We start from the raw sequence: 26,514 nt of genomic DNA, 5'->3' as shown, positions 1-26,514 counted from the left end.
TATGTTTACATGAGGCTATTTTTCCCATCTTTGAAAAAAAGAACATAATTACAAGTCCAATTTACACCAACAGCATTTTTTCTTATGAAGAAAAGTAATGCAACCAATTATCCAAGGTACCTATCTAAAATTTAATCACCATTTTCAAGTAAAATCTAGAAAAATAGTCTTACACATCCCTTAAAATCCATCGGCGCCCAGCAAACCCTGGACTTCATCCAGCTGCCTCCTGTTGTCTAGTCACCAACCTTTAAACTGAGGATAACCAGCTGAATTTCAAAACTGAATTATGCAAGTTTGATTTCCTCCGCTTGCCTCTCAGGAAAGGACATAAGAGTGGAAACGGCCTGGTAGAGCTGGAAGGAACAGTCAGGTGAATGCAGCACACTGCCATCAATCTCATTGTTTCAGGAGGCAATGGGCATGGTGGGCACAATCAGGCTTAACAGAGAAGAAAAATGATTTCAGCTGCGGCCACCAAGGAACGAGGCAGCAATTTTGCACAAGGAAGTGAATGTACTTTGGGGTGGGGGGGCTGCGCTGTTCCCTGACCAGGGATCAAACTTGGGCCCCCAGGCGTTGGAAGCTCAGAGTCCTAACCACTGGACTGCCAGGGAATTCCCTGAATGTACTTTCTTGATAAAAATCTCCAAGGAAGTTGGAAATTATAAGTAAAGAGATTAAGAGAAGAGATGCTAAGAGAAACCTTTGACTTTTCTCTAACCACCATGAATTTCACCAGGACAAACTCTTCAAGCCATGAGGGTTACAATGAGGATGGCCAGGTATAGAGCCATTTCAATAAGAGGTTTACTGATGATCTGGAAGATTTTTAAAGACAAGAAAATGAAAACAATTGCTCCTGTGGTACAAACTGTTTGTTGCGCTTTGAAGTCTTCCTCTTTTTTTTTTTTAATTTTATTTATTTATTTATTTTTGGCTGTGTTGGTCTTAGTTTCTGTGCGAGGGCTTTCTCCAGTTGCAGCGAGCGGGGGCCACTCTTCATCGCAGTGCACGGGCCTCTCACTATCACGGCCTCTCGTTGCGGAGCACAGGCTCCAGACGCGCAGGCTCAGTAGTTGTGGCTCACGGGCCTAGCTGCTCCGTGGCATGTGGGATCTTCCCAGACCAGGGCTCGAACCCGTGTCCCCTGCATGGGCAGACAGACTCTCAACCACTGCGCCACCAGGGAAGCTCTGAAGTCTTCCTCTTTGATGCATTTTGGCCAGTAGCAATTAAAACCAAATGTGGGTTAACGGCACAAGAGATAAATAAGTATATGTCTTGAAAAAATAGAAGACATAGTCAGTACTTATCCCTGGATTTGTCTCGAAAAGCTAAAAGACAGAATCCTTCCTATTGAGAGAGTCTTAGCATCATTAATACAAGGTAAGACAAATATAAATCAATTCCCCCCCCCAAAAAAAAGGCAGCTCAGTAACTATGCAATTCCATTTATTTTTGTTGGTATTTGAAAGCTACAGTCTCTTTAATTCTATGTCAGACATCCCATTGTTGATTTGTAAAAAATTTTTTATTAATTTATTTTATTTATTTTCTTTTTGGCTGTGTTGGGTCTTTGTTGCCGCACGTGGGCTTTTCTCTAGCTGGCGCGAGCAGGGGCTACTCTTTGTTGCGGTGCGAGGGCTTCTCGCTGAGGTAGCTTCTCTTGTTGTGGAGCACGGGCTCTAGACGCGTGGGCTTCTGTAGTTGTGGCACACAGGCTCAGTAGTTGTAGCTCGTGGGCTCTAGAGTGCAGGCTCAGTAGTTGTGGCGCACAGGCTTAGTTGCTCCGCAACATGTGGGATCTTCTGGACCAGGGCTTGAATCCGTACGCCCTGCACTGGCAGGCAGATTCTTAGCCACTGTGTCACCAGGGAAGCCCCAGAAGATTCTTTATCTTTAAGGCTTTTCCTTGAATGTCACATCTACTGTGCTCTAGCCACACATCCTATCTGTGGTCATCTTCTCTCCTAGGATAAACTTATTCTTAATAAGCTGCACCTATTCCTACCTTCTTCTCATGGTAACATTAGCAATGGGATGTATGCCAAGATCTGTAAGGATTTCCAACCATCAAGGAGAGATGATCTTTTAAAGACAGTGCCATTCCCAGTGGTTGAGAGTCCGCCTGCCGATGCAGGGGACACGGGTTCATGCCCGGGTCCGGGAAGATCCCACATGCTGCGGAGCGGCTAGGCCAGTGAACCATGACCGCTGAGCCTGCGCGTCTGGGGCCTGTGCTCCGCAACAGGAGAGGCCACAACAGTGAGAGGCCCGCGTACCGCAAAAAAAAAAAAAAAAAAAAAATCTATTAAAGATAGTGCCATTCCCAGACCTTTCTCTTGCTTCATCAGAACTGAAATATTTTGTTTCCTTTTTCTTTGAGGTCTTGCCTCATTTCCAGTTACAGTGGGTTATGATAGATGAGATGAATTAATTTTTGTCTAATTCTAGCTAATATATTATCCTTCCTAGAGAAACTAATAGTCTAACCATTTTAAAGACAAATATTTTCATCACTATGGAATGCAGACAGGAGGAAATTTTGGGTCAAGGGCCCTTTCTGTTCATCTCCAAATTATAAAACATGGAAGATTATCCAGCTGACCTACTCACAGTGCCAGTCCTAGGTTAGAGAAACAACTTAATTAATAGCCTCAGCAAATAAAACAGCAATTTAAACAGCCACGTAATGGATTTCTAGGGTCAGACTCTGGAACTCAAGTATCCGCCCAGTTATAAAAGCAAAGAACTGTACAGTTACAGCATAGCTGCTTTTATTGCCAAGGTTGTTATACATAAATAGAATTCAATACATATTTTGTCCCCCTCGAACTGCCATCACATTGCTAAAGAGCAAGAACATTCAGACCAGAAAACTGAGTTATTTTTTACAAGTAAAGTTAAGTAGACAGCAGCTGCAGGATTAATACATTCCCTTGATTTATTTTTTATTTACAGATGCACATTTTCATTAGCTGGGATTTTAACAGAATGGATTTTTATAACAAAAGCAATAGCAGTCCAATTCTGACTTTTATACACAGACGGGTTTCTTGCTGTCTCCTTGGACAGTTTTGAGTGTATCTTCTTCCAGCACAACCCAGATGCATCTATTTGTAATGTTCGGCTTGCAGCCTAGAGGCAGAGTACCTAATTTCCCTCCCTAACTTGCAGAGCAAATCTCAGATGCAATGTGTTTTCTGTGTAGATGCAAGGAAGTCCTGGAGAGTTGGGCTGGAAATGCAAACAGAAGTTTTTTTTCCCCCTTCCTCCTATGAAAATTAAGGTATTTCATGCCTCTGTGATGTTTTCTTTAGTTATCTCTCTATATTTGCTACAATGATTTCCTAAATGGCTTTAGGCTGTATTACTTCCCCTTGCCTTAGAAAACAATCAAATTTGTGTTGCAAGTATCCCAGGCTGACTGTTCTGTTTGATCACAGTTATTAGACCACCCTCTAATGCTCTGAAATGGTTACTGTTTTAGACTTTCAACTGCAATAGTTATAAATAACCACAGATTCTCAAAATTCCTTATGTGTGGTACACATGCTCACTGACCAGTCTTATTTGTGTTGGTGCCCGAGAAATGTTTGCTTACTGAATAAAGGCACTGTAGATGTGGCAGAGAACTTGACCGTCTCTCATCGCACAGCCCTGCCATAGTTTTAGGAATGGTACTGCTAGGACACCTTCAGGGGCTCTGGTTTAGAATGTTACTCAATTTTCTAACTGTGTTAGAGTAGCAATTCAGTATCCCATACTGTTAAGAAACATCGGATGTGGTGCTACTGAACTAGCCAAGACAGTAAATAGGCATCAAAACAATGGATGGTGGATATCCGGAGTGCTGGATGGAGACAACAGCACCCAAAGTCTTTGTGACTTCAGGACTGCAGATCGCAGAGGGCACCAGAACCCTGACCCCAAGATGCGTGCTCCCCCTTTTTCCTCATGCTTATTCCCTACTAGGCTGTCAGAGAGACCAAAGGAAGTGAAAGGACTGGAATGGCAGGTTAAGACTTGCCCACTCCATACTTTTATCCATATCTCTGTGCCTAAAAAATTAGGGAACTTCATTGAAAAGAAAGACAAGAACTACAATATTAGCCAAGCGACCAGGAGATTACATTTGCAAGCCTCCTAGCCCATTCTCTCAGGCACAGCTTGTCACTTTCCCCTGCCACATGCCTGTCCACATGTATGGATGGGTGGATTATCACTAGGCAAAGACAAATTAGTTTCAAATCTGAAACTATAAAATGTTGGTTTGCTGGATTACATTCTCCTGTTGTTTTACCAGCAGGTGACTTGGAAAAGTAAAATAGCATTGGCCCTTTCTATGCCAAATGCAGAAAAAGAGTTAAAATGATGCTCGCCAACACGGATGGTGGTCCTTACTCCAACAAACCTGAGTGAGCAATACACTTTTTAAACTACAGTGGTGAGAAAGAAAACTCAGTTCCCTATCCAAAGTGTATTGCACAGCTAGAAGTCCCACCACCTCAAGTTTTACACATGCTTCCAGGTAAAGATGGTTGCACCCAATTTCTACCCAGAGTGTACTTGTTAACAGTTCATCTGATTTCTTGAAACCTTAGGTATCATAATATCAATCTCAGTTTCAAGAACCTGAGTGGCTAAGTTACAATGTAAAGGTCCTTCTTATCGAATCCTGTGGCAATCACCCTCTCTGAACTTTACCTTTATTTTAGATGCAGTATTTGTTGTGTGGAATTTATAGTCAGTGTTCGGTGCCCACGTTTTATTTGTCCAATCTTTTAACTTAGCATGAGTTCTCCTGAGATTCACCTCTGCTTGGCTAAGGCAATCATAGAATAAAAACAAATACATAAATAAAAAGGACTTTTTTTCATAGAAATACTGACACAACCTTAACTGGAATGGAGAGAGTCATGCAGCCATAAGAATAAAAGTAGCAAACGTTAGCAATCTGCTTCCTAGCAGGAAATAGAATGTATTTTAGTAAAAACATGAGCACTGCTCCAACTGTAATTTTTCACACAGCTGTGATAAAAGAACAATAAAAGTGATAAGGCATAACAATTCCCGAGTAGACACACACATAAAATAAAGTGGAAGCTCAGATCTAAAGTGTTTTGTTTTACTTGTAGACGCTAAACATACCATGGCTGATGCTTTAATTTTTTTTTAACACATATCAATTTTGTTCACTTGTACAATGTAATGGATGCTAGAGGCTTCCAATAAATATGTTGCGTTAAGAAATATTCTCCCTCAGCCTGTGCATGTGACATCTTGTCAGTTTGTAACACTACATACCTTTAAATAGATATCATATCTATTGCCTCTTGATAAGAAAAAAACAGCAAAAGCAGTACTAATGAATATTTTGTATAGAAAAAAATTTTTTTCATTCCCTTAGAAATTATGTAATGCTGTCCCTGCCTCTTAAAAATCTGAGTCTTTCCCAAGGTAATAGAACACTTCTTTAATCATTAGAACAAATGGATGTTTGCCCAACAATGAGAACAGTTATTTTCTAAAATAGAAACATTCCTTCTAGGATGTTCTTGGGGCAAATAAATGATGTGTAAAGCATGTAAACAACAAAATGTACTCAGAACAAGAAAGATGACAATATTTTCCTAAGTATTCATCACGATGTCTATAAAATACTCTATGGGCTTTGGATCAAGGCATGGTTAAAGAACAGAGATAAGTCCCAAACTGATTATTTCTCCCTTTGAATAAATAGCTGCTCTCCCACTGACATTAAGTCTGTGAACTCATACACCCAGTAGCCATAAAACACATGTAAACCTGTGGCTCTCACCTAATTTCCTTTACCTTAGACCTGGTACACAATATTTATTCATTCTTTCTTTTTTTTTTTTAACAAACATATATCAAAGCACCTCCAATGGGCAAAGGACTGTAGAGACCTATGACCACCCATATTGTTGTGGCAGAGCTACCTGTTCAACAAAGATCTGGGTTCCTATCCCATAGTGTCTAGGGAAGCATCTTCTAGCCAGATGCTATATTTCCTGGGCTTGCTTTGCATCTGGCCATGGCCAGGTGACTAGAGAGTATAAACAGAAGAGAAGTATAAACTCTTTGGGACCAACCTGGTTAAGAAGCAAACGTTCTCTCTCTAGTCTCTCTTGGCCTTACTTGGCATCCTTGGAAGCCACATGTTGAAGAGGGCCATGCCTGAGATGGAAAGAGCCTGGTTGCTACATCACCACACAGAAGACTGCCTGCCGGAGACCACACTGAAATTTTATAAGAGTAAGAATAAACGTCAACTGTGTTAAACTATTCTGATTTGGGAATTATCTGTTATGATAATTAACACAATCATATATAAGAATCTTTTTCTCAGGAACTTACCTTTAATAAGAGAGATGACTACTTCTAATCTTTTTGGAGAAAAAAATCAGACACATTTATATAAGATAATAAAGGTGATAAGGCAAGTAACCCCCAATTATACTTTAGAATATCATCTGCATAGTGAGAAAGGGATCTGGGTTTCAAAAAACAGCAGGATCAGTTAAATCTACAGTTATTGGAAAAGGCCTCATGGAGAAAGAGGCCTTTTAACTTGATTTCAAAGGATGGATAGCAGTGTGACAAGTAAGAAACGAAGTTGAAAGGCATGTCAGGCTGAGGGAACTGTGTGATCAAGCAGGGAAGAAATACAGTGCAATGATTTGGGAATAGCGAGTGTCTGCATAAAGGATTATAGCCTACCCAAAAGCAACCGTGAAATAGTTAAACAGAACCTCCCAAGTTGCTATAGTTCAGAACTTACTGATAGCCTGAGAGGTGAATTATAAAACCATGGCTTTGGCACTGTGGAGGGATCAACATGTATCGGAGGAGGGTCATTTCATCTTAAAAGTTTTTCTCTTCTTTCCAAAACTCCAGGTGCTAGAATGTCTCTATTACCATTGTAGACAATGAGAGAGTGATACAAGGATTTCAAAGATCTGAGAGGTCACAGAACAGAGAGGGACAAAAAGCACATACCCAGTGGGCACCAATGTAAAAATGGAAATAATTGCTCCAGAAATTGACATTTCTCAAGAAGCAAGATGAGACAGAAATCCTCCAATCCCCAAAATGCAGGCATCTGTAGTGCTGTCAGCAATAAGTGGGCAAATAATGCTATATTGATTAATTACAAAGCTTTCTTCAACTTTATGAATGAGATTAAAAACTCTGATTTTAAAATTCAAAGAACTGATAAATAAGCATTCTTTCCAGATTGACGTAGCTCACAAAAAGTGACTAGAAAACCTAGATGATGAGAGAAGGGAATAATTATGGCTAAGGAGCTCCCCAACCTTATTTTGAAGGGATTGAAAATTAAGATCAGGAAAAGAATTTGGAAGATGGCAGAGGACTAAGACATGGAGATCACCTTCCTCCCCACAAATACATCAAAAATACATCTACATGTGGAACAACTCCTACAGAACACCTACTGAACGCTGGCAGAAGACCTCAGACTTCCCAAAAGGCAAGAAAATCCCCACGTACCTGGGTAGGGCAAAAGAAAAAAGGAAAAACAGAAACAAAAGAATAGGGATGGGACCCGCACCTCTGGGAGGGAGCTATGAAGGAGGGAAAGTTTCCACATACTAGGAAGCCCCTTCACTGGCAGAGATGGGGTGTGGGCAGGGGGGAAGCTTCAGAGCCACAAAGGAGAGCGCAGCAACAGGGGTGCGGAGGGCAAAGCAGAGAGATTCCCACACAGAGGATCTGTGGTGACCAGCACTCACAAGCCCGAGAGGCTTGTCTGCTCACCCACTAGGGAGGGTAGGGGCTGGGAGCTGAGGCTCCAGCTTTGGAGGTCAGATCCCAGGGAGAGGACTGGGGTTGGCCACATGAACACAGCCTGAAGGGGGCTAGTGCGCCACAACTAGCCTGGAGGGAGTCCGGGAAAAAGTCTGGACCTTACTAAGAGGCAAGAGACCATTGTTTCAGAGTGCACGAGGAGAGGGGATTCCTTCCCCGTCTGCCAACACAAGGCAAAGCACTGCCTAAATGAGCTCCAGAGATGGGCGTGAGGCGTGGCTATCACCTCGGACACCAGAGACGGGTATGAAACGCTAACGCTACTGTTACAGCCACTAAGAATCCTGTGTGCAAGCACAGGTCACTATCCACATACACACCCCTGGGAGCCTGTGCACCCCGCCACTGCCAGGGTCCCGTGATCCAGGGACAACTTCCCCAGGAGAACACACAGAGCGCCTCAGGCTATTGCAACGTCACTCCAGCCTCTGCCACCACAGGATCACCCTGCATTCCAATTATAACTACCATATCCCTCCCTCCACCCAGCATGAGTGAGCCAGAGCCCCCTAATAAGCTGATGCTTCAACCTCACACTGATGGGTGGGAACAAAAGCCTGAGGACAACCTACACACAGAGGTGGGGCCAAAACCAAAGCTGAACCCCAGAAGCTGTGTGAACAAAGAAGAGAAAGGGAAATTCCTCCATGCAGCCTCAGGAGCAGCGGAATAAATCTCCACAATCAACTTGAGGTATCCTGCATCTGTGGAATACCTGAATAGACAATAAATCAACACAAAATTGAGGCGGTGGACTCTGGGAGCAACTGTGATTTGGAGTTTGCTGTCTGCGACTGACTTCTTTCTGATTTTCATTTTAGTATAGTTATTAGCACTTGTTATCACTGGTGGATTTGTTTATCGGTTTGGTTATTCTCTTCTTTTTTCATTATTTTTTATTTTTTAATTTTAATAACTTTTATTTTTTTTATTTTAATTATTTTATTTATTTATTTATTTATTTTTTTTTTTTTTTTTTTCTTTTTGCGGTATGTGGGCCTCTCACTGTTGTGGCCTCTCCCGTTGCGGAGCACAGGCTCCGGACGCGCAGGCCCAGCGGCCATGGCTCACGGGCCCAGCCGCTCCGCGGCATATGGGATCCTCCCAGACCGGGGCACGAACCCGTATCCCCTGCATCGGCAGGCGGACTCTCAACCACTGCGCCACCAGGGAGGCCCTATTATTTTTTTTCTTTCATTTTTCTCCCTTTTCTTCTGAGCCGTGTGGCTGACACAGTCTTGGAACTCCGGCCTGGTGTCAGGCCTGAGCCTCTGAGGTGGGAGAGCTGAGTTCAGGACATTGGACCACCAGAGACCTCCTGGCCCCATGTAATATCAGTCGGCAATAGCTCTCCCAGAGACCTCTGTCTCAATGCTAACACCCAGCTCCACTTAATGACCAGAAAGCTCCAGTGCAGAACACCCCATGCCAAACAACTAGCAAGACAGGAACACAGCCCTACCCATTAGCAGAGAGGATGCCTAAAATCATACTAAGTTCACAGAGATCACAAAACACACCACCGGATGTGGTCCAGCCCACCACAGAGACAAGATCCAGCCTCAGCCACCAGAACACAGGCACCAGTCCCCTCCACCAGGAAGCCTAAACAAGCCACTGTACCAACCTTACCCACTGGGGACAGACACAAAAAACAATGGGAACTACGAACCTGCAGCCAGCAAAAAGGAGACCCCAAACACAGTAAGGTAAGCAAAAGGAGAACACAGAGAAATACACAGCAGATGAAGGAGCAAGATAAAAACCCACCAGACCTAACAAATGAAGAGGAAATAGGCAATCTCCCTGAAAAAGAATTCAGAGTAATGTTAGTAAAGACATCCAAAATCTTGAAAATAGAATGGAGAAAATACAAGAAAAGTTTAACAAGGACCTAGAAGAACTAAAGAGCAAACAAGCAATGATGAACAACACAATAAATGCAATTAAAAATTCTCTAGAAGGAATCAATAGCAGAATAACTGCGGCTGAAGAATGGATAATTGACCTGGAAGATAAAATAGTGGAAATGACTACCACAGAGCAGAATAAAGAAAAAAGAATGAAAAGAATTGAGGACAGTCTCAAAGACCTCTGGGAAAATATTAAATGCACCAACATTCAAATTATAGGGGTCCCAAAAGAAGAAGAGAAAAAGAAAGGGTCTGAGAAAATATTTGAAGGGATTATAGTTAAAAACTTCTCTAATATGGGAAAGGAAACAGTCAATCAGGACCAGGAAGCACAGAGAGTCACATACAGGATAAATCCAAGGAGAAACACGACAAGACATATACTAATCAAACTATCAAAAATCAAATACAAAGAAAAAATGGTAAAAGCAGCAAGGGAAAAGCAACAAATAACATACAAGGGAATCCCCATAAGGTTAACAGCTGATCTTTCAGCAGAAACTCTGCAAGCCAGAAGGGAGAGGCAGGACATATTTAAAGTGATGAAAGAGAAAAACCTACAACCAAGATTACTCTAGCCGGCAAGGATTTCAATCAGATTAAATGGAGAAATAAAAACCTTTACAGACAAGCAAAAGCTAAGAGAATTCAGCACCACAAAACCAGTTTTACAACAAATGCTAAAGGAACTTCCCTAGGCAGGAAACACAAAAGAAAAAGGCCTACAAAAACAAACCCAAAACATTTAAGAAAACGGTAATAGGAACATACATATCGATAATTACCTTAAATGTAAATGGGTTAAATGCTCCAACCAAAAGACATACACTGGCTGAACGGATACAAAAACAAGACCCGTATATATATGCTCTCTACAAGAGATCCACTTCAGACCTAGGGACACATACAAACTCAAAGTGAGGGGACAGAAAAAGATATTCCATGCAAATGGAAATCAAAAGAAACCTGTAGTAGCAATTCTCGTATCAGACAAAATAGACTTTAAAACAAAGACTATTACAAGAGACAAGGAAGGACACTATATAATGATCAAGGGATCAATCCAAGAAGAAGATATAACATTGTAAATATTGATGCACCCAACACAGGAGCACCTCAATACATAAGGCAAATGCTAACAGCCATAGAAGGGGAAATTGACAGTAACACAGTCATAGTAGGGGACTTTAACACCCCACCTGCAGCAATGGACAGATCATCCAAAATGAAAATAAATAAGGAAACACAAGCTTTAAATGATACATTAAATAAGATGGGTTTAATTGATATTTATAGGACATTCCATACAAAAACAACAAAATACACCTTCTTCTCAAGTGCTCATGAAACATTCTCCAGGCTAGATCATACCTTGGGTCACAAATTAAGCCTTGGTTATTTAAGATAATTGAAATTGTATCAAGAATCTTTTCTGGCCACAATGCTCTGAGATTAGAAATCAGTTACAGGAGAAAAAACTGTAAAATACAAACATATGGAGGCTAAACAATACGCTACTAAATAACCAAGAGATCACTGAAGAAATCAAAGAGGAAATCAAAAAATACCTAGAAACAAATGACAATGAAAACACAATGACCCAAAACCTACGGGATACAGCAAAAGCATTTCTAAGAGGAAAGTTTATAGCAAATCAATCCTACCTCAAGAAACAAGAAAAATCTCAAATAAACAACCTAACCTTTCACCTAAAGCAATTAGAGAAAGAACATAAAAACCCCAAAGTTAGTAGAAGGAAAGATGTCAAAAATATCAGATCAGAAATAAGTGAAAAAGAAATGAAGGAAATGATAGCAAAGATCAATAAAACTAAAAGCTGGTTCTTTGAGAAGATAAACAAAATTGATAAACCACCAGCCAGACTCATCAAGAAAAAAGGGAGAAGACTCAACAACAGAATTAGAAATGAAAAAGAAGAAATAACAACTGATACTGCAGAAATACAAAGAATCATGAGGGATTACTACAAGCAACTCTATGCCAATAAAATGGACAACCTGAGAGAAATAGACAAATTCTTAGAAAAACACAACGTTCTGAAACTGAACCAGGAAGAAATAGAAAATATAAACAGACCAATCACTAACAATGAAATTGAAACTGTGATTAAAAATATTGCAACAAAAAAAAGCCCAGGACCAGATGGCTTCACAGGTGAATTCTATCAAACATTTAGAGAAGAGCTATCACCTATCCTTCTCAAACTTTTCCAAGATATAGCAGAGGGAGGAACACTCCCAAACTCATATTACGAGGCCACCAGCACCCTGATACCAAAACCAGACAAAGATGTCACAAGAAAAAGAAACCTACAGACCAATATCACTGATGAACATAGATGCAAAAATCCTGAACAAAAATACCAGCAAACTGAATCCAACAGCACATTAAAAAGATCACACACCATGATCAAGTGGGATTTATCCCAGGAATGCAAGGATTCCTCACTATATGCAAATCAATCAATGTGATACACTATATTAACGAAACAAGCTTTCAAAAAAATTCAACACCCATTTATGATAAAAACTCTCCAGAAAGTAGGCATAGAGGGAACTTACCTCCCTTATAAAGGCCATATATGAAAAACCCACAGCCTACATTGTTCTCAATGGTGAAAAACTGAAACCATTTCCTATAAAATCAGGAGCAAGACAAGGATGCCCACTCTCACCACTATTATTCAACATAGTTTTGGAAGCATTAGCCACAGCAATCAGAGAAGAAAAAGAAATAAAATGAATCCAAATCAGAAAAGAAGAAGTAAAGCTGTCACTGTTTGCGGATGACGTGATACTATACATAGAGAATCCTAAAGATGCCACCTGAAAACTACTAAAGCTAATCAATGAATTTGGTAAAGTGGCTGTATACAAAATTAATGCACAGAAATCTCTTGCATTCCTATACACTAATGATAAAAAATCTGAAAGAGAAATTAAGGAAACACTCCCATTTACCATTGCGACAAAAAACAATAAAATACCTAGGAATAAACCTACCTAAGGAGACAAAAGACCTGTATGCAGGAATCTATAAGACACTGATGAAAGAAATTAAAGATGATACAAACAGATGGAGAGATATACCATGTTCTTGGATTGGAAGAATCAACATTATGAAAATGACTATACTACCAAAAGCAATCTACAGATTCAATGAAATCCCTATCAAACTACCAATGGCATTTTTCACAGAAGTAGAAGAAAAAATTTCACAATTTGTATGGAAACACAAAAGACCCCGAATAGTCAAAGCAATATTGAGAAAGAAAAATGGAACTGGAGGAATCAGACTCCATGACTTTGGACTACACTACAAAGCTACATCAATCTAGACAGTATGGTACTGACAAAACCAGAAATATCGATCAATGGAACAGGATAGGAGGCCCCGAAATAAACCCATGCACATATGGTCACCTTATCTTTGATAAAGGAGGCAAGAATATACAATGGAAAAAAGACAACCTCTTCAATAAGTGGTGCTGGGAAAACTGGACAGCTACATGTAAAAGAATGAAATTAAGAACACTCCCTAACACCATACACAAAAATAAACTCAAAATGGATTAAAGACCTAAATGTAAGGCCAGACACCATAAAACTCTTAGAGGAAGAACACTCTTTGACATAAATCACAGCAAGATCCTTTATGGCCCACCTCCTAGAGAAAGGGAAATAAAAACAAAAATAAACAAATGGGACCTAATGAAACTTAAAAGCTTTTGCACAGCAAAGGAAACCATACAAGATGAAAAGACAACCCTCAGAATGGGAGAAAATATTTGCAAAAGAAACAACTGACAAAGGATTAATCTCCAAAATATACAAGCAGCTCATGAAGCTCAATATCAAAAAACAAACAACCCAATCCAAAAATGGGCAGAAGATCTAAACAAACTTTTCTCCAAAGAAGTTATACACATTGCCAACAAACACATAAAAGAATGCTCAACATCATTAATCACCAATCATTAGAGAAATGCAAATCAAAACTACAATGAGGTATCACCTCACACCAGTCAGAATGGCCATCATCAAAAAATCTACAAACAATAAATGCTGGAGAGAGTGTGAAGAAAAGGGAACCCTCTTGCACTGTTGGTGGGAATGTAAATTGATACAGCCACTATGGAGAACAGTATGGAGGTTCCTTAAAAAACTAAAATTAGAACTACCATATGACCCAGCAATCCCACTACTGGGCATATACCGTGAAAAAACCATAATTCAAAAAGAGTCATGTACCACACAATGTTCACTGCAGCTCTACTTATAATAGCCAGGACATGGAAGCAACCAAAGTGTCCGTCGACAGATGAATGGATAAAGAAGATGTGGCACATATATACAATGGAATATTACTCAGTCATAAAAAGAAATGAAACTGAGTTATTTGTAGTGAGGTGGATGGACCTAGAGTCTGTCATATAGAGTGAAGTAAGTCAGAAAGAGAAAAACAAATACCGTATACTAACACATATATATGGAAGCTAAAAAAAAAAAAAAAATGGGGTCTTCCCTGGTGGCGCAGTGGTTGAGAGTCTGCCTGCTGATGCAGGGGACACGGGTTCGTGCCCTGGTCTGGGACCATCCCACATGCTGCGAAGTGGCTGGGCCCGTGAGCCATGGCCGCTAAGCCTGCGTGTCCAGAGCCTGTGCTGCACAACGGGAGAGGCCACAACAGTGAGAGGCCCGCATACCGAAAAAATAAAATAAAATAAAATAAGTGGTTCTGAAGAACCTAGGGGCAGGACGGGAATAAAGACGCAGACGTAGAGAATGGACTTGAGGACATTGGTAGGGGGAAGGGTAAGCTGGGACAAAGTGAGAGAGTAACACTGACATATATACACTACCAAAGGAAAAATAGATAGCTAGTGGGAAGCAGCCACATAGCACAGGGAGATCAGCTCGGTGTTTTGTGACCACATAGATGGGTGGAATAGCAAGGGTGTGAGGGAGATGCAAGAGGGAGGGGATATGGGGATATATGTATGCATATAGCTGATTCACTCTGTTATACAGTGAAAACTAACACAACATTGTAAAGCAGTTATACTCCAATAAAGATTTAAGAAAAAAAAAGAATGCACATAAAAAGAAAATTAAGATCAGAACCCTACTATACAATAATTATTCTTCAATGTTTCTTTATGCTTGAGTTGATAATTTTGAAAACTATGAATAATTTTCATTCCACAGTATAAACACACTCATTCTTTACAATGGTTCTTTTAGGAATGTTTTAATTGACAAATGAAGGATTATTCAACAAATGATGTTTATCTAGAAAACACACCTGCACTACGTTTTAGTTTACATGTAGAATTGCCCATTTATAGACATATGTCCATTGGCAAATAACTTTAATTCTCTGCAAAAGCCCAGATATGTTTTGCCTACAAAAAGAGAGAATATTCTTTCTTCAAGGTCCATTTTGTCAAGGGTGCAGAAGAGACCCACTTTTATGGACTGAATGTTTGTGTCCCACCAAGGTTCATATGTTGAAACTCTACCTCTCATACGATAGTGTTAGGAGGTAGGGCCTCTGGAAGGTACTTAGAAACAGATGAGGTCATGAGGGGAAAGCCCCCATAAATAGGATTAGTGCCCTTATAAGAGTCAGGAGAGAACTGGCTTCCAACCTGTGCTCTCTGCAATGCGAGCACACTCTGAGAAGTCAGCAGTCTGCAACCTGGAAGAGGGTTCTCACCAGCACTCGACCACGCCGACACCCTGATCTCAGACTTCCAGCCTCCAGAACTGTGAGAAATAAATTTCTGCTGTTTATAAGTCACCCAGTCTTTGGTGTTTTGTTATAGTGGCCGGAACTAAGACACCTATCCAAATTTAAACCAGTTCCTACTGCCTCCTCTTTAGAAGTTTGAACACAGAGTCTGACTCTATAAAAAGAAAAATGTTTCTTTGCTTTTGTTTGCCTGTTTAAAGACATGCATAGTTTTCAAACTTTTTTACAAACATTAGGTGCAAGCTTAACAGTTTCCTTCAACAGCTTGCCAGCATCTCCGTGTGCCCAGGACTGACCATGCCAGTCCCGAGTGCATTCTTCCTTACTGTCCCTACTTCTTTTCCTATTATCTTGCTTCTTCCCACCCTGTACTACAATAATTTACAAGAAGAGAAGTTTAGATAAATGTATTTATGCTTTAAAAAGAAATTTTCATTTAAATTGATGCGAACGTCAAAGGAAGACAAAAATATCCCCTTTCTACACAGATGAGTAGCTATTTTTCCTCTTAAAATATTTTTTCAGAAAATCTAAAATATGTGAGGCTGGAGATTCTTTTAGATAGCACAGAAAGGAGATGTACTCTATGCATGAATAAGGAAATTTTTCTGAAACCTCACTTCTTTCTATAATGGAAAGCAGTTGGAAAACAAATTAGCACAATGCATTTTCTTAAGAACATTTTCCTTGAAAAAAAAAAATAACTTAATTCAAAGACCTAAGCCTGAATCAAATTTTCTCTTTGATAATCTCTAATTTCACATGCTTCCCTGGGCCTTCTCTCCTATCTGAACCACCTTCCCAGGTTCATCCTCCATGGCATCATGAGAGGGGGCTACATAAAAAAAAATAGCCTTTATAGCACCATTCCCTGGTTAACTTAACTCAACGGTACCTAACGCCAGCTTTAGGAAAGCATACAACTCACGTCATTATCTCTTTTCTTTTTAACTTGCCAACCTCATTTGCTCTCTCTGACCTCCTTATACTCCAGCAGTGATGACTTACTTTGATCCATATTAACATACCATAGCGTTTCATGCGCACCATTCATTTGTTCATTCTCTTTGAGTGGAATGAGGCTTTCTTCCTCTGTTTACTTGGTGAGCTCCTATTGATCTTCCAAACCCTTTGTATCAGTCAGAGTTGAATTTGGGAATCAGAATTCACTCCAGGTATGTCAGACAGGAAGGCATTTAATGCAGGGAATGAAATGCCAAGGAAACTGTTGAAAGGATTAGAGGAACACAAGTCAGGGCCACCAATAAGCTTTCAGGTCACAACACTGCAGGTATGATCCAGAAATTGGGAGCTGCTGCTGACAGTCAGAGGTCAGAAAGCTATAACAACTACTGCCTATGTCACAGCTGCCCCCACAGTCAAGGGTGATGACTTGGCAGTGAAACAAGGAATCTGATCACTATAAAAAACAATGTTTGCTGGATCTTTGTATGTCAGCTGCCATCACTGCCAAAGGAAAAATGACTCCATTCTCTCCTGCTTTGCAAATTTTTCACTAGAGCATTTCACTATACTTTTTAGCCTTCCAGCCGCTATAGGGTATAGGGACACTGAAGAGGAGGAAATAGGTGCTGAGTATCAGTAGATAATAACAGGAATTGTGTCCTCTGTCAAGCTCTTCTTTGGACCCTCCACCCCTAAGAGTCTTGGTTAATCATTCCCTCCACCATATTACCTCTGTTTTTTACTAAGCATGTTCTTCTATTATCTTAGTAGTCCTACCATATTACAAAATTTGGGGAAACATATATAGTTCATATATTATAAATACCTGATAAGTATTTTATTCATCTTTTTTTTTTTTTTTTTTTTTTTGTGGTACGTGGGCCTCTCACCACTGTGGCCTCTCCCGTTGCGGAGCACAGGCTCCGGACGCGCAGGCTCAGCGGCCACGGCCCACGGGCCCAGCCGCTCCACGGCACGTGGGATCCTCCCAGACCGGGGCACGAACCCGCGTCCCCCGCATCGGCAAGTGGACTCTCAACCACTGCGCCACCAGGGAAGCCCTTATTCATCTTTTTTAAATCCCAAGTGCCTAGCATAGTCTCTGGCACATAATATGTATCCATATTTTATTTCAAATATTATTAAGTAGCACTTTAATTTACAAAAAATATTAACTTTGAAAAGTGAGATTTTCCGTTTCAGTCTCCTCTTCAGTAGACTCAGAAAATACAGAGTTGGAAGGTGGTGACACTGAACTCTCTTGAGATTTCAGTAAATTCTCCTTTTCATAGAAGAATAATGTCTTAGGATGTTATTCAATTAAAAGGCAAATTTGAGGATGCGCTGGTTCTATTAGATATTCTACTCATTGTACTGTCCAGTGATCAATTTGCTCTTCCCAACAGAGGATAGAAAATCAGGCATTTTATTGCACTTATTTAAATTATATTTCATTTATGCATTGGGTTAAATAACCTCTGGGCATGCTTATAAGCCTCACAAGTAAAAACACAGCAAGCAATTTGAATTTATGTTCTAATATAGATTAAGTATCAAAAGAATATTCAAATAAGATTTAGAATATATTTTTATATTCCACTCACAATAATTTCTTTATTAGAGTGTGGTGGGTAAGGAAGAATGTCTATGGCTAGCTTCTCACACCTCTGGAGTGGGGCAGATTGACTTTCACAATGCAGCCTATGTATACAGTCCTGTGATTCTAAACCACAAGTCATGGATTAAGCAAAAAACTCCCAAAGACATACAATATTCCTCTGGACTCCATACAAACACCCAGTTGTCCACTGGAGGCTTGATTTAAGGGAAAACTAAGATATAATAAAACCAGCAATGCCTTTTTAAATACTAAGCAAGTAATGTTTTACTTAAAATTATGTCACATACTAAGAGAATATTATATGGCCCAAGATGAATTTACCTTTTAGTTTCACTTAAATTCAGTAATAAGACTCAAAAGTAAAATGAGACTACTCGGGAGAAAAATTAAGAGCAGACACTGCAGTTATCAGTAAAGAAATTAACTGCAGAGGATATAACTTTCTTCATTAGTTCTTAGGTAATTTTAAGTGCTTCCCTTGACCTTTACAAATGAAGGCAATGAGGTACCTAGAGCTTGTGTTGAGAATACCAAAGATGCAGAATTCATCAGTGTTATGGTCTAGATGTTTGTGTCCACCCAAAATTCATATATTGAAACCCCTAACCCCCAGTGTGGCTGTATTTGGAGATAGGGCCTCTAAGGAAGTAATTAAGGTTAAATGAGGTCATGGGGGCAGTGGGGTGGGGTGCGGAGAGGCTGATCTGATTGGATTAGTGTCCTTATAAGAAGAGACACCAGAGAGCTCAATCTCTCTCTTCCTGCATCACAGAGGAACAGCCAGATGAGGACACAGTAAGAAGGCAGCCATCTGCAAGCCAGGAAGAGAGCCCTCTTCAAAACCAACTAAGCAGACACCATGATCTCAAACTTCCAGCTTCCAGAACTGTCATAAAATACATTTCTGTTGTTTAAAATAGCCAGTCTGTGGTATTCGGTTATGGCAGCTTAAGCAGACTAATACAATCAGCAAGCCAACTAAGATCCTTCCCCACTCCTGCTGTCACCTACACACATATCGTACCTTCACTGAACAGCTGAAGGCCTCGGTAACAGCATAGGAAAAGCAGGTGAAAAGTACTAAAGTTCTTAGACACTGCTATTAAGGAAAGTACCAAACACATACTTTCTCCCTCTGACATTTCTCACTTAAGGCTACTCCTGATACGGATATTTATATGGATAAAATTAATGTTACACTGATTTCACATGCATAAGAATGTTGCAATAAGACCACCACAGTGTGATTTAGCCACCCAGGAAAACCCTGGGCCATACACCTTTGTTTAGAGCACTGGATTACAAAAATAGAAATGGGATTCTAGGTTCACGAGAACACAAATCCCACCACATATTTGTAATTACTTTCTGTATATAATGTGTTTAAAATTGTTCTAAATCTTGGCATTGGAATTGATAATAAGAAGTAACACCTTTCAAGTCATTTAATTATAAGCTAAACCTAAGAGGTAGAAACATTCTCACCATTAAGCAAATTAAAACTTGAAGGCATTGGACCCACCATTTCCTGGAAAGAGAATAATTTTGGTGTAACTAGTAAAGGGTATATCCCAATTAAATTGGTTTCCACACCCTGTCTACCTTCTGTCAAATTTTTGGTCACTTATAAGGACGGCTCTCAGACCTAAGCTATGATCTAAAGTTTAAAACTCTAAATTCAGAAATACCTTTAAATGATCATAAATATTGTGCTGGTTATAAAGCTCTTATCTCTCAGCTCCAAATCTATAATTCTATACTCTTGTAATCCTGAGGCTAAGACTGTGAAAACTACTTTTGTCCTTTGTCAGCTTGCTCCCTGTTTGGTGCAGCCAGTAGTGGTATTCTCTGGGAGAGACTGGAAGGCAGGAGAAGGGGAAAGGGAATCATCCCTTCTTGTTCCCCTCTCTGTTATCTAGTACTGGCTCTTCATCCCAACAGCAGCCATTGGCATTCCTGGAACTAGCTTCATTGCACTCTTCTCAGATGACCTGCAGTACGTGGGTCATGACCCCTGTTCAGTAATCTGAGCCCCAATGTACAGAGTCTGTACTCTTCTAGATTCGGAAAATCCTAACCTCTTTTTTTGTATGCTCCAGCCATTTGAATGGTAGCTACTTTCTACAGTTGTTATGGCTGGACTTTCCCATTTTGCTCTTTCAGCTTTACTTAACCAATCCCCTAGATTAGACTTTCTTTGTTGAAATACCTAGTGTGGTTCCTGTTTTCCTGACTGGACTTTCACCAATACATATACGGAAATTGACATTTAAATTTTAGGAAGGTGCACTCAAGTAAAACTTATTTCAAATTCCAACTACATTATCCAATATCCAAAACTATCTCAAGCACAAATGGATTATGTACGTAAAAGACTACTTTCCTTTAGAATCATATTTTTTTGTATTCAACTCTTTATTTTAGTAAAACCAGAAAAAACACAGAACATGCAGTGCTAGCATCTAAAACTAATACTTTAAGCAATTACTAAACCTACAGTGACTTGAGCTTTGATGTTTACATATAGCAAATTTAATTCCATTCTTATTTACTGAAAATATTGCTGGCTGACAAAACTGAATGTAAAAGTCACTGATTATGGCAATACACAAAGATAACCACATGTTTGAGAACTGCAATTTGCCAGACACTGAAAACCAAACAAAACAAAGTATGTACTAAATAAAACTCTGAGAACCTTTGAAAACGTGGACATTTCTTATCAGTGTTTAGAAGTGTTTCGTTAATATTTTAAGACAAAGGTATCAAAACCTTGTCATGTTGTAATTTCAAGTTGCCAATTTTGCCTTACATTTTGTCAGAAAGTTACAGCTACCTACATTGCCAATGCTGGGTCTGCTTAATTTGACTCAAGTTTAATAGGACTTAACATTAAAAGCTCACACTACCCTGAAATGTTTTATTTCACATACAGTGACATTCAACATTCAAGTGCCAGTGTTTTTGTACTTTTGGTCAATTTTCTTTAAACTTCCAAAGAATCACTTTTATGCTTACAAAAATAAACATTTGTCAAAATGTTCAATAAATATTACACAAACTAGCAGCAAAAAGTATCTAAAACCTGTCGTGTGCAAATAGTTTTCTTCTCAACTATCATTCCATGGTCCCAAATAAAATTTTAGAATCTAGTTCTTACCATGCTGCATTCAACAATTTCCAAGAGACAAAATAAGATTGGAAATTTAAGGACACGCACACAGACATATATATAAAATTCTCTGAACATGCAATAAAATAAGTATTTTGTAAAAACGTATGGGCAAAATGTACAAGAGTCTAAATCTATACTAGTTGAAATAGCACCGTAACAAATGACCTCAATACTGTCAAGTGCACCTACAATAAAGTTTTAGAACAAGGCACAATACGCTTGAGAATCTATTGCACTTTAAGAAATTTTTGCCTTCTGAAGCCATTGTAAAGATTAGCCTATAAAGATCACTATATTCCAACCACAAAATCAGCACAGAATTCCAAGCGGCAGAGGCATTTTTAGTTGGTGAACAATCATCTTTGGCCAAATTTAGCAGAAAGTGACTATAAATACAATGGAAACCTATGCAACTAAAATACATTAAAACTGCACTATATAAAAATAACACCTTGTGCAGTTTAGTACATATTTCCAACCTGTGTGATCTCAAGGATTTCAGCATTTGTTGTTACTCTGATTTAAAAACTCTACAAGTGTAAGTCATTTTAACATTTCAACACAGCCTAAACAGAATAAAGAGAATCTGCATTAAAATAAAAGCCTGCTGCACAATCCCTCCTGATCATATCCTCTTGACCAAAAAACATCAACACTAGCATGCATTAAAGACCAAACTCCAAGCAGGCCCTTAAAAGGACTGGTCACTGGCATGGTCAGCCATTTTACCATCTCAATTTTATTTATGGCAGGCATTAAAAACATCTAATTAGATAAAATTTCCCCTAAACACTTTTTTTATCCAAACTTTTAAACTTTTCCTATAATATGCCCACATTTGCCTAGCTTAGAATAACCTAAACATTAATAGAGGAACTGCTGTATTTACTTGCATTAACTTCGAAGAGTGTTTTGAAAAACATATGCATGTACTCATAGATGCCACCTCATCATGACTGGAACGGCTTATTTAAAGATTAGAAGTGCCTATCCAGGATAGAGTGAGCAAGTCAGAACTTCAACTTAGTACAGGTTGCCACATTAGAAACTAATTCTGCTGTAAGATGTTTCCCTCCCCACTCTGCAAGTTATCAAAAAGTCCTAATGCAGGATACCATCCAAGATTTTTTCTTTATAATATCTACAGATGAATTGATGATTCCTGTTAAGTTGTATCACACCTGTGTGCCAAGGTTTGATTTTAGCTCAAGTTCAGTTGATTTACTTTGTCAAAACAATAGAAAACTCGAGCATTACTGAGCCAACAGGACATCAAAATAATAAGTTGCCTAAAGTTAAAGTCACAGTACATTAACAAACAAATGATCCTCAGTCACAAAATTATAAATGCAGTTTGGGATGGAAATAAGCAGGAGGGGAGTTAGTCCAAACTACAGCAATTAAGTTTTCAAACCAACTTCTTAATAGGGTTGTTGACTGTTCCTTTTTCTTCCTTTGGCTTTGAGCTCCCTTGAATTTTCAGGAGAATCACAGTTGGTAATGTACTGCTAGTTCTTGAAGCTACACGGTATAGTCTGGCTAAGTTACATGTGGTTTCCATATTAGCTTTTTCAAAAGGGTGACTTTGCTGTGAAGCGGATTCAGTGGCCCCACCAGTCAACCCCCTGAGAACTGCAATTTCCTCCGTATCCATCACTACTATAGAAGCCTCCATAGCCACCTCCACCAAATCCTCTGCTGCTGCCATGACCACCTCCACCACTGCAGCTGCTGCTTGCATGACTACTACTAAAGCTAGAACTGCCAGAACCGCTACTTTGTCAATAGTCTCGGGCACCAAATCCTCCACTGACTCTCTTAGAATGCCCACGACTGCTACCCTTATAGTGGTGTTCATAAGCCATATTTTCTAACCAAGATGGCACTTCTTGTTTAGCTTCAACAAGAAGATCCAACAAATCCTCTGTGATATTTATATTTCTTTCATTGAAAAATAAGGTGGCCAGACCAAGGTTTCCTATACATCCTGTACAGCCAATCCGATGTACATACTCCTCAATATCACTTGGCAAATTAAAATTGATAACATGTTTCACATTTGAAATGTCTAGTCCTCTTGCTGCCACAGCAGTAGCCACTAGAATCGGGCTTTTTCCTGAGCAGAACTGGTGAAGGGCTTCCTCTCTATCTCTCTGTGATCGGTCTCCATGGATACTGGTACAAGCATATCCTTCATGGTATACGAAATCCTCCAGAGAATCAGCACCCTTTTTGGTCTCCACAAAAACTAAAGTCAGTGAATTCTTCCCTATTGCATTTAAGAGGTCAAGTAGAAATGACCGTTTATCTGACTCTTCTACCCAAACTACTTTCTGTGTGATGTTCTCAGAGGTAGTGCCAACTCTACCTATGGCCAGAAATATATATTCATCCAAGAAATCACGAGCAAGCATCTGAATTTCCTTAGGAAAAGTAGCACTAAACATCATGGTGTGGCGGACACCCTTTGGTGGCACAGTATCTTCTTCAACTATACAACGTATTTGAGGTTCGAACCCCATATCCAGCATCCTATCAGCTTCATCCAACACTAAGTATTTGCAGAAATCTAACCCAATCTTTCCTCTTTCCATCATATCCACCAGGCGTCCTGGAGTGGCGACTAACAAGTGACATCCACGTTCTAAGTCTCGAAACTCCTGACCAATATCAGCACCATCATATACCACACAAGGACGAACTCGAGACCGGTATGAAAATGTTCTGGCTTCCTCATAGATCTGTATAGCCAATTCTCTTGTTGGGGCTAAAACCAAGGAGACTGGATATTGTTTAGGGCATCCATACCTTCCATTTTCCTTCACAGCCTTTAAAGCCTCACCTGGACCATCTGTATAAATTTGACTCAAGGTGGGCAAAAGAAATGCTGCAGTTTTTCCAGACCCTGTTTGGGCACAAGCCATCAAGTCTCTTTTTCCTTTAATAATAGGAATGGCATGTTTTTGCACTGGAGTAGGACAAGTGTAACGAGTAAGCTCAATGTTACCCATGATAATTTCTCCCATCTCAACATCACTGAAACTTTCAATATGTGGAGGACGGTTATTGCCAGTTGCCTCTACTGGTATATCAGCGTATTTCTCAAAGTTAATCCCAGTGTTTCCTCCAGAAAAGAGTTCCTGCTCCAAGCGTTCACTTGGTGGAAGTGGCTTTGACCAACCATCTTCATCTGACTTGTGACACCAACGACTGTGTCCACTACGTTCAAATTTGCCAAAACCGGTTCTGTCACCACGACTGCCGATACCACCATAGTCATTCCGTCCACGATCATCAAACCTTCCCCTTGATCCACTTCCTCGATCACTGAAGTAACTGGACTTTCCTCTTGAATCTCTAGACCCGAAACTGCTGTAGGCATCCTTGTCTTTACTACAACTCCACCCTGAACTGTCCTTATCATAAAATCCTTTAGATGCTTCCCTGTTCCTTAAGTGAGGAGGTATATGGCGCCCTTTGCTTGCTGTACTTCCTCCTCCACTCTGATTATCAGGGGAGTTCATGTCTAGACCAGAAAACTGCTGATCTAGCCCGAGCTCATTTCCCGGCACATGACTCATGCCTGAAGAGAAGCGGGAACTCCCGGTCTCCTACTGCAGGTCTAGCGTATCCGGCCAGGCCGAAAGAGACCCAACTCCTAGAATCATATTTTGCCTATACAGTTCAAACAAGCATAGGTCTGGGGATTTTCTAGACAGAGGTGGAATTAAACGATATATTTCATTCAGTACATGAAACAGTTAACTCTGCTGGCAATGCCTAAAAAAAGAGTAAAAGCAAAGGAGAGTTTTACTTTTGACATTGACTAATTTTTTTATTGATCATTTTTCTTCTGCATTTTACCTTTTTAGAACTTCATGCTCTTGAGGCAGTTTTCTGTTTTCTTACACGGTTATTGATAGGATTACCAGCACGGTCATGTTAATTGCCTAACACAGTCTCTGTCACACAGTAGGTAACCAATAGTAGGCAGACATTAACTGACCAATACTGGCCTCAAGTTTCTCCTCTCTGAGATGGTGAAAATAATGAACTAGTATGGTTCAAGCCATGCAGCAGTTTGGTCCAGGTCTTCTTTGTATTGACTGTCCATGCCTTCACGAACATAACACAAGCTTATGCTTTGACCCACATAGTGCAGGAGAACACTGGGGTCATCCTTACAGAATACGGGTCATGCCACCAAAATTGGTTTCAAACTAAAATAACAAATCTTTTATTTATATTTATCAAACACAGTGGAAAAGAAAGAGGATCCTATCAACATCTTTTTTATCACCATTTTCCTCTTCCACTTCTGCTCTCATGTAAGGATTGTGCTCCAACCCACTCCTGCCCCACAATAACAACAACAAAACTTCTTCCAGAAGTGTCTGTCTAGTTTCCCTTTTCTTCCTGATTCTCCATCACAAAATCTCAAATACTGACTGTCCAACATAACCCACTTTGTAAAGCCTAGGTGGGGAAAAAATTGAGCAAGTCAAGCCAGAATATATTTGAAGCGAGTGGGGAGAAGAAATTCGAGGAACTTATACCAGATAACTTACATCCTTCTGTTCTTGTTAACCCTGCATAGGTTGCATGGTGCTAAAGTTCTGTGCTTCTGTAGATTGAGGGTTCCAAATGCATCTGTCCCTTATAACAGTGAAATCCTCTCTCCAGAAGCAACATTTTTCTAGCACTAACAAGACAGAATGGGGATTTAGAACTTATTTTTGTGAAGAAAGTTACATCTGTTTAGAGTGGTAGCTTCCATTTGTGTGGCTCCATGGCACCTCCATGTACCACTGTAACATCTTCTGCCATCTTCCCAGGCAGTAAGTCACGAAAGATATTACTGTTTATTCACTTCACACTCAGCATGCTGTGAGTCACATTAGCTTAAATACACAGACTTAAGAATCAGGAGACAGAGTTATAATTCATTTTTTGTCAACAAATTCATGATAATTTGTAGGAAACGGTATTTGTGCTCAGTTTCACCATGAAGACTAAAAATGGAAAAAATTGCCTCTTCCACCTTTCACTAAATCACATATGTGAAATATCTAAAATATATACAACATGAAAAACAGAGTGCACATACATTAAGTAGCCATTGGTTTCTTGCTTGAAATATAAAGCAAAAGTATATGGAACGTAAAGTATGGTAGAAAGAGTAAAATTCGTAGCTGTTGAGGCGAAAT

General features: G+C 39.8%; 1 protein-coding gene and 1 long non-coding RNA gene across 2 annotated transcripts in view; both read right to left on the bottom strand.

Moving 5' to 3' along the window:
* The window catches only part of LOC132496088 (uncharacterized), a 356,225-nt gene that overhangs the window by 181,086 nt on the left and 148,625 nt on the right, over window positions 1-26,514 (bottom strand). The gene's annotated exons all lie outside the window — the stretch shown is intronic.
* On the bottom strand, window positions 22,771-24,888 carry LOC132495961 (ATP-dependent RNA helicase DDX3X-like). The gene has a single exon (XM_060108050.1). The coding sequence runs from the start codon at window positions 24,886-24,888 to the stop codon at window positions 23,089-23,091; it is 1,800 nt and encodes a 599-aa protein (XP_059964033.1). The 3' UTR covers window positions 22,771-23,088.

The sequence above is a fragment of the Mesoplodon densirostris genome, chromosome 9 (genome assembly GCF_025265405.1).
Source record: "Mesoplodon densirostris isolate mMesDen1 chromosome 9, mMesDen1 primary haplotype, whole genome shotgun sequence".
In the NCBI taxonomy this organism is placed as follows: domain Eukaryota; kingdom Metazoa; phylum Chordata; class Mammalia; order Artiodactyla; family Ziphiidae; genus Mesoplodon; species Mesoplodon densirostris.
This window is presented reverse-complemented; position numbering and strand designations above follow the sequence as displayed.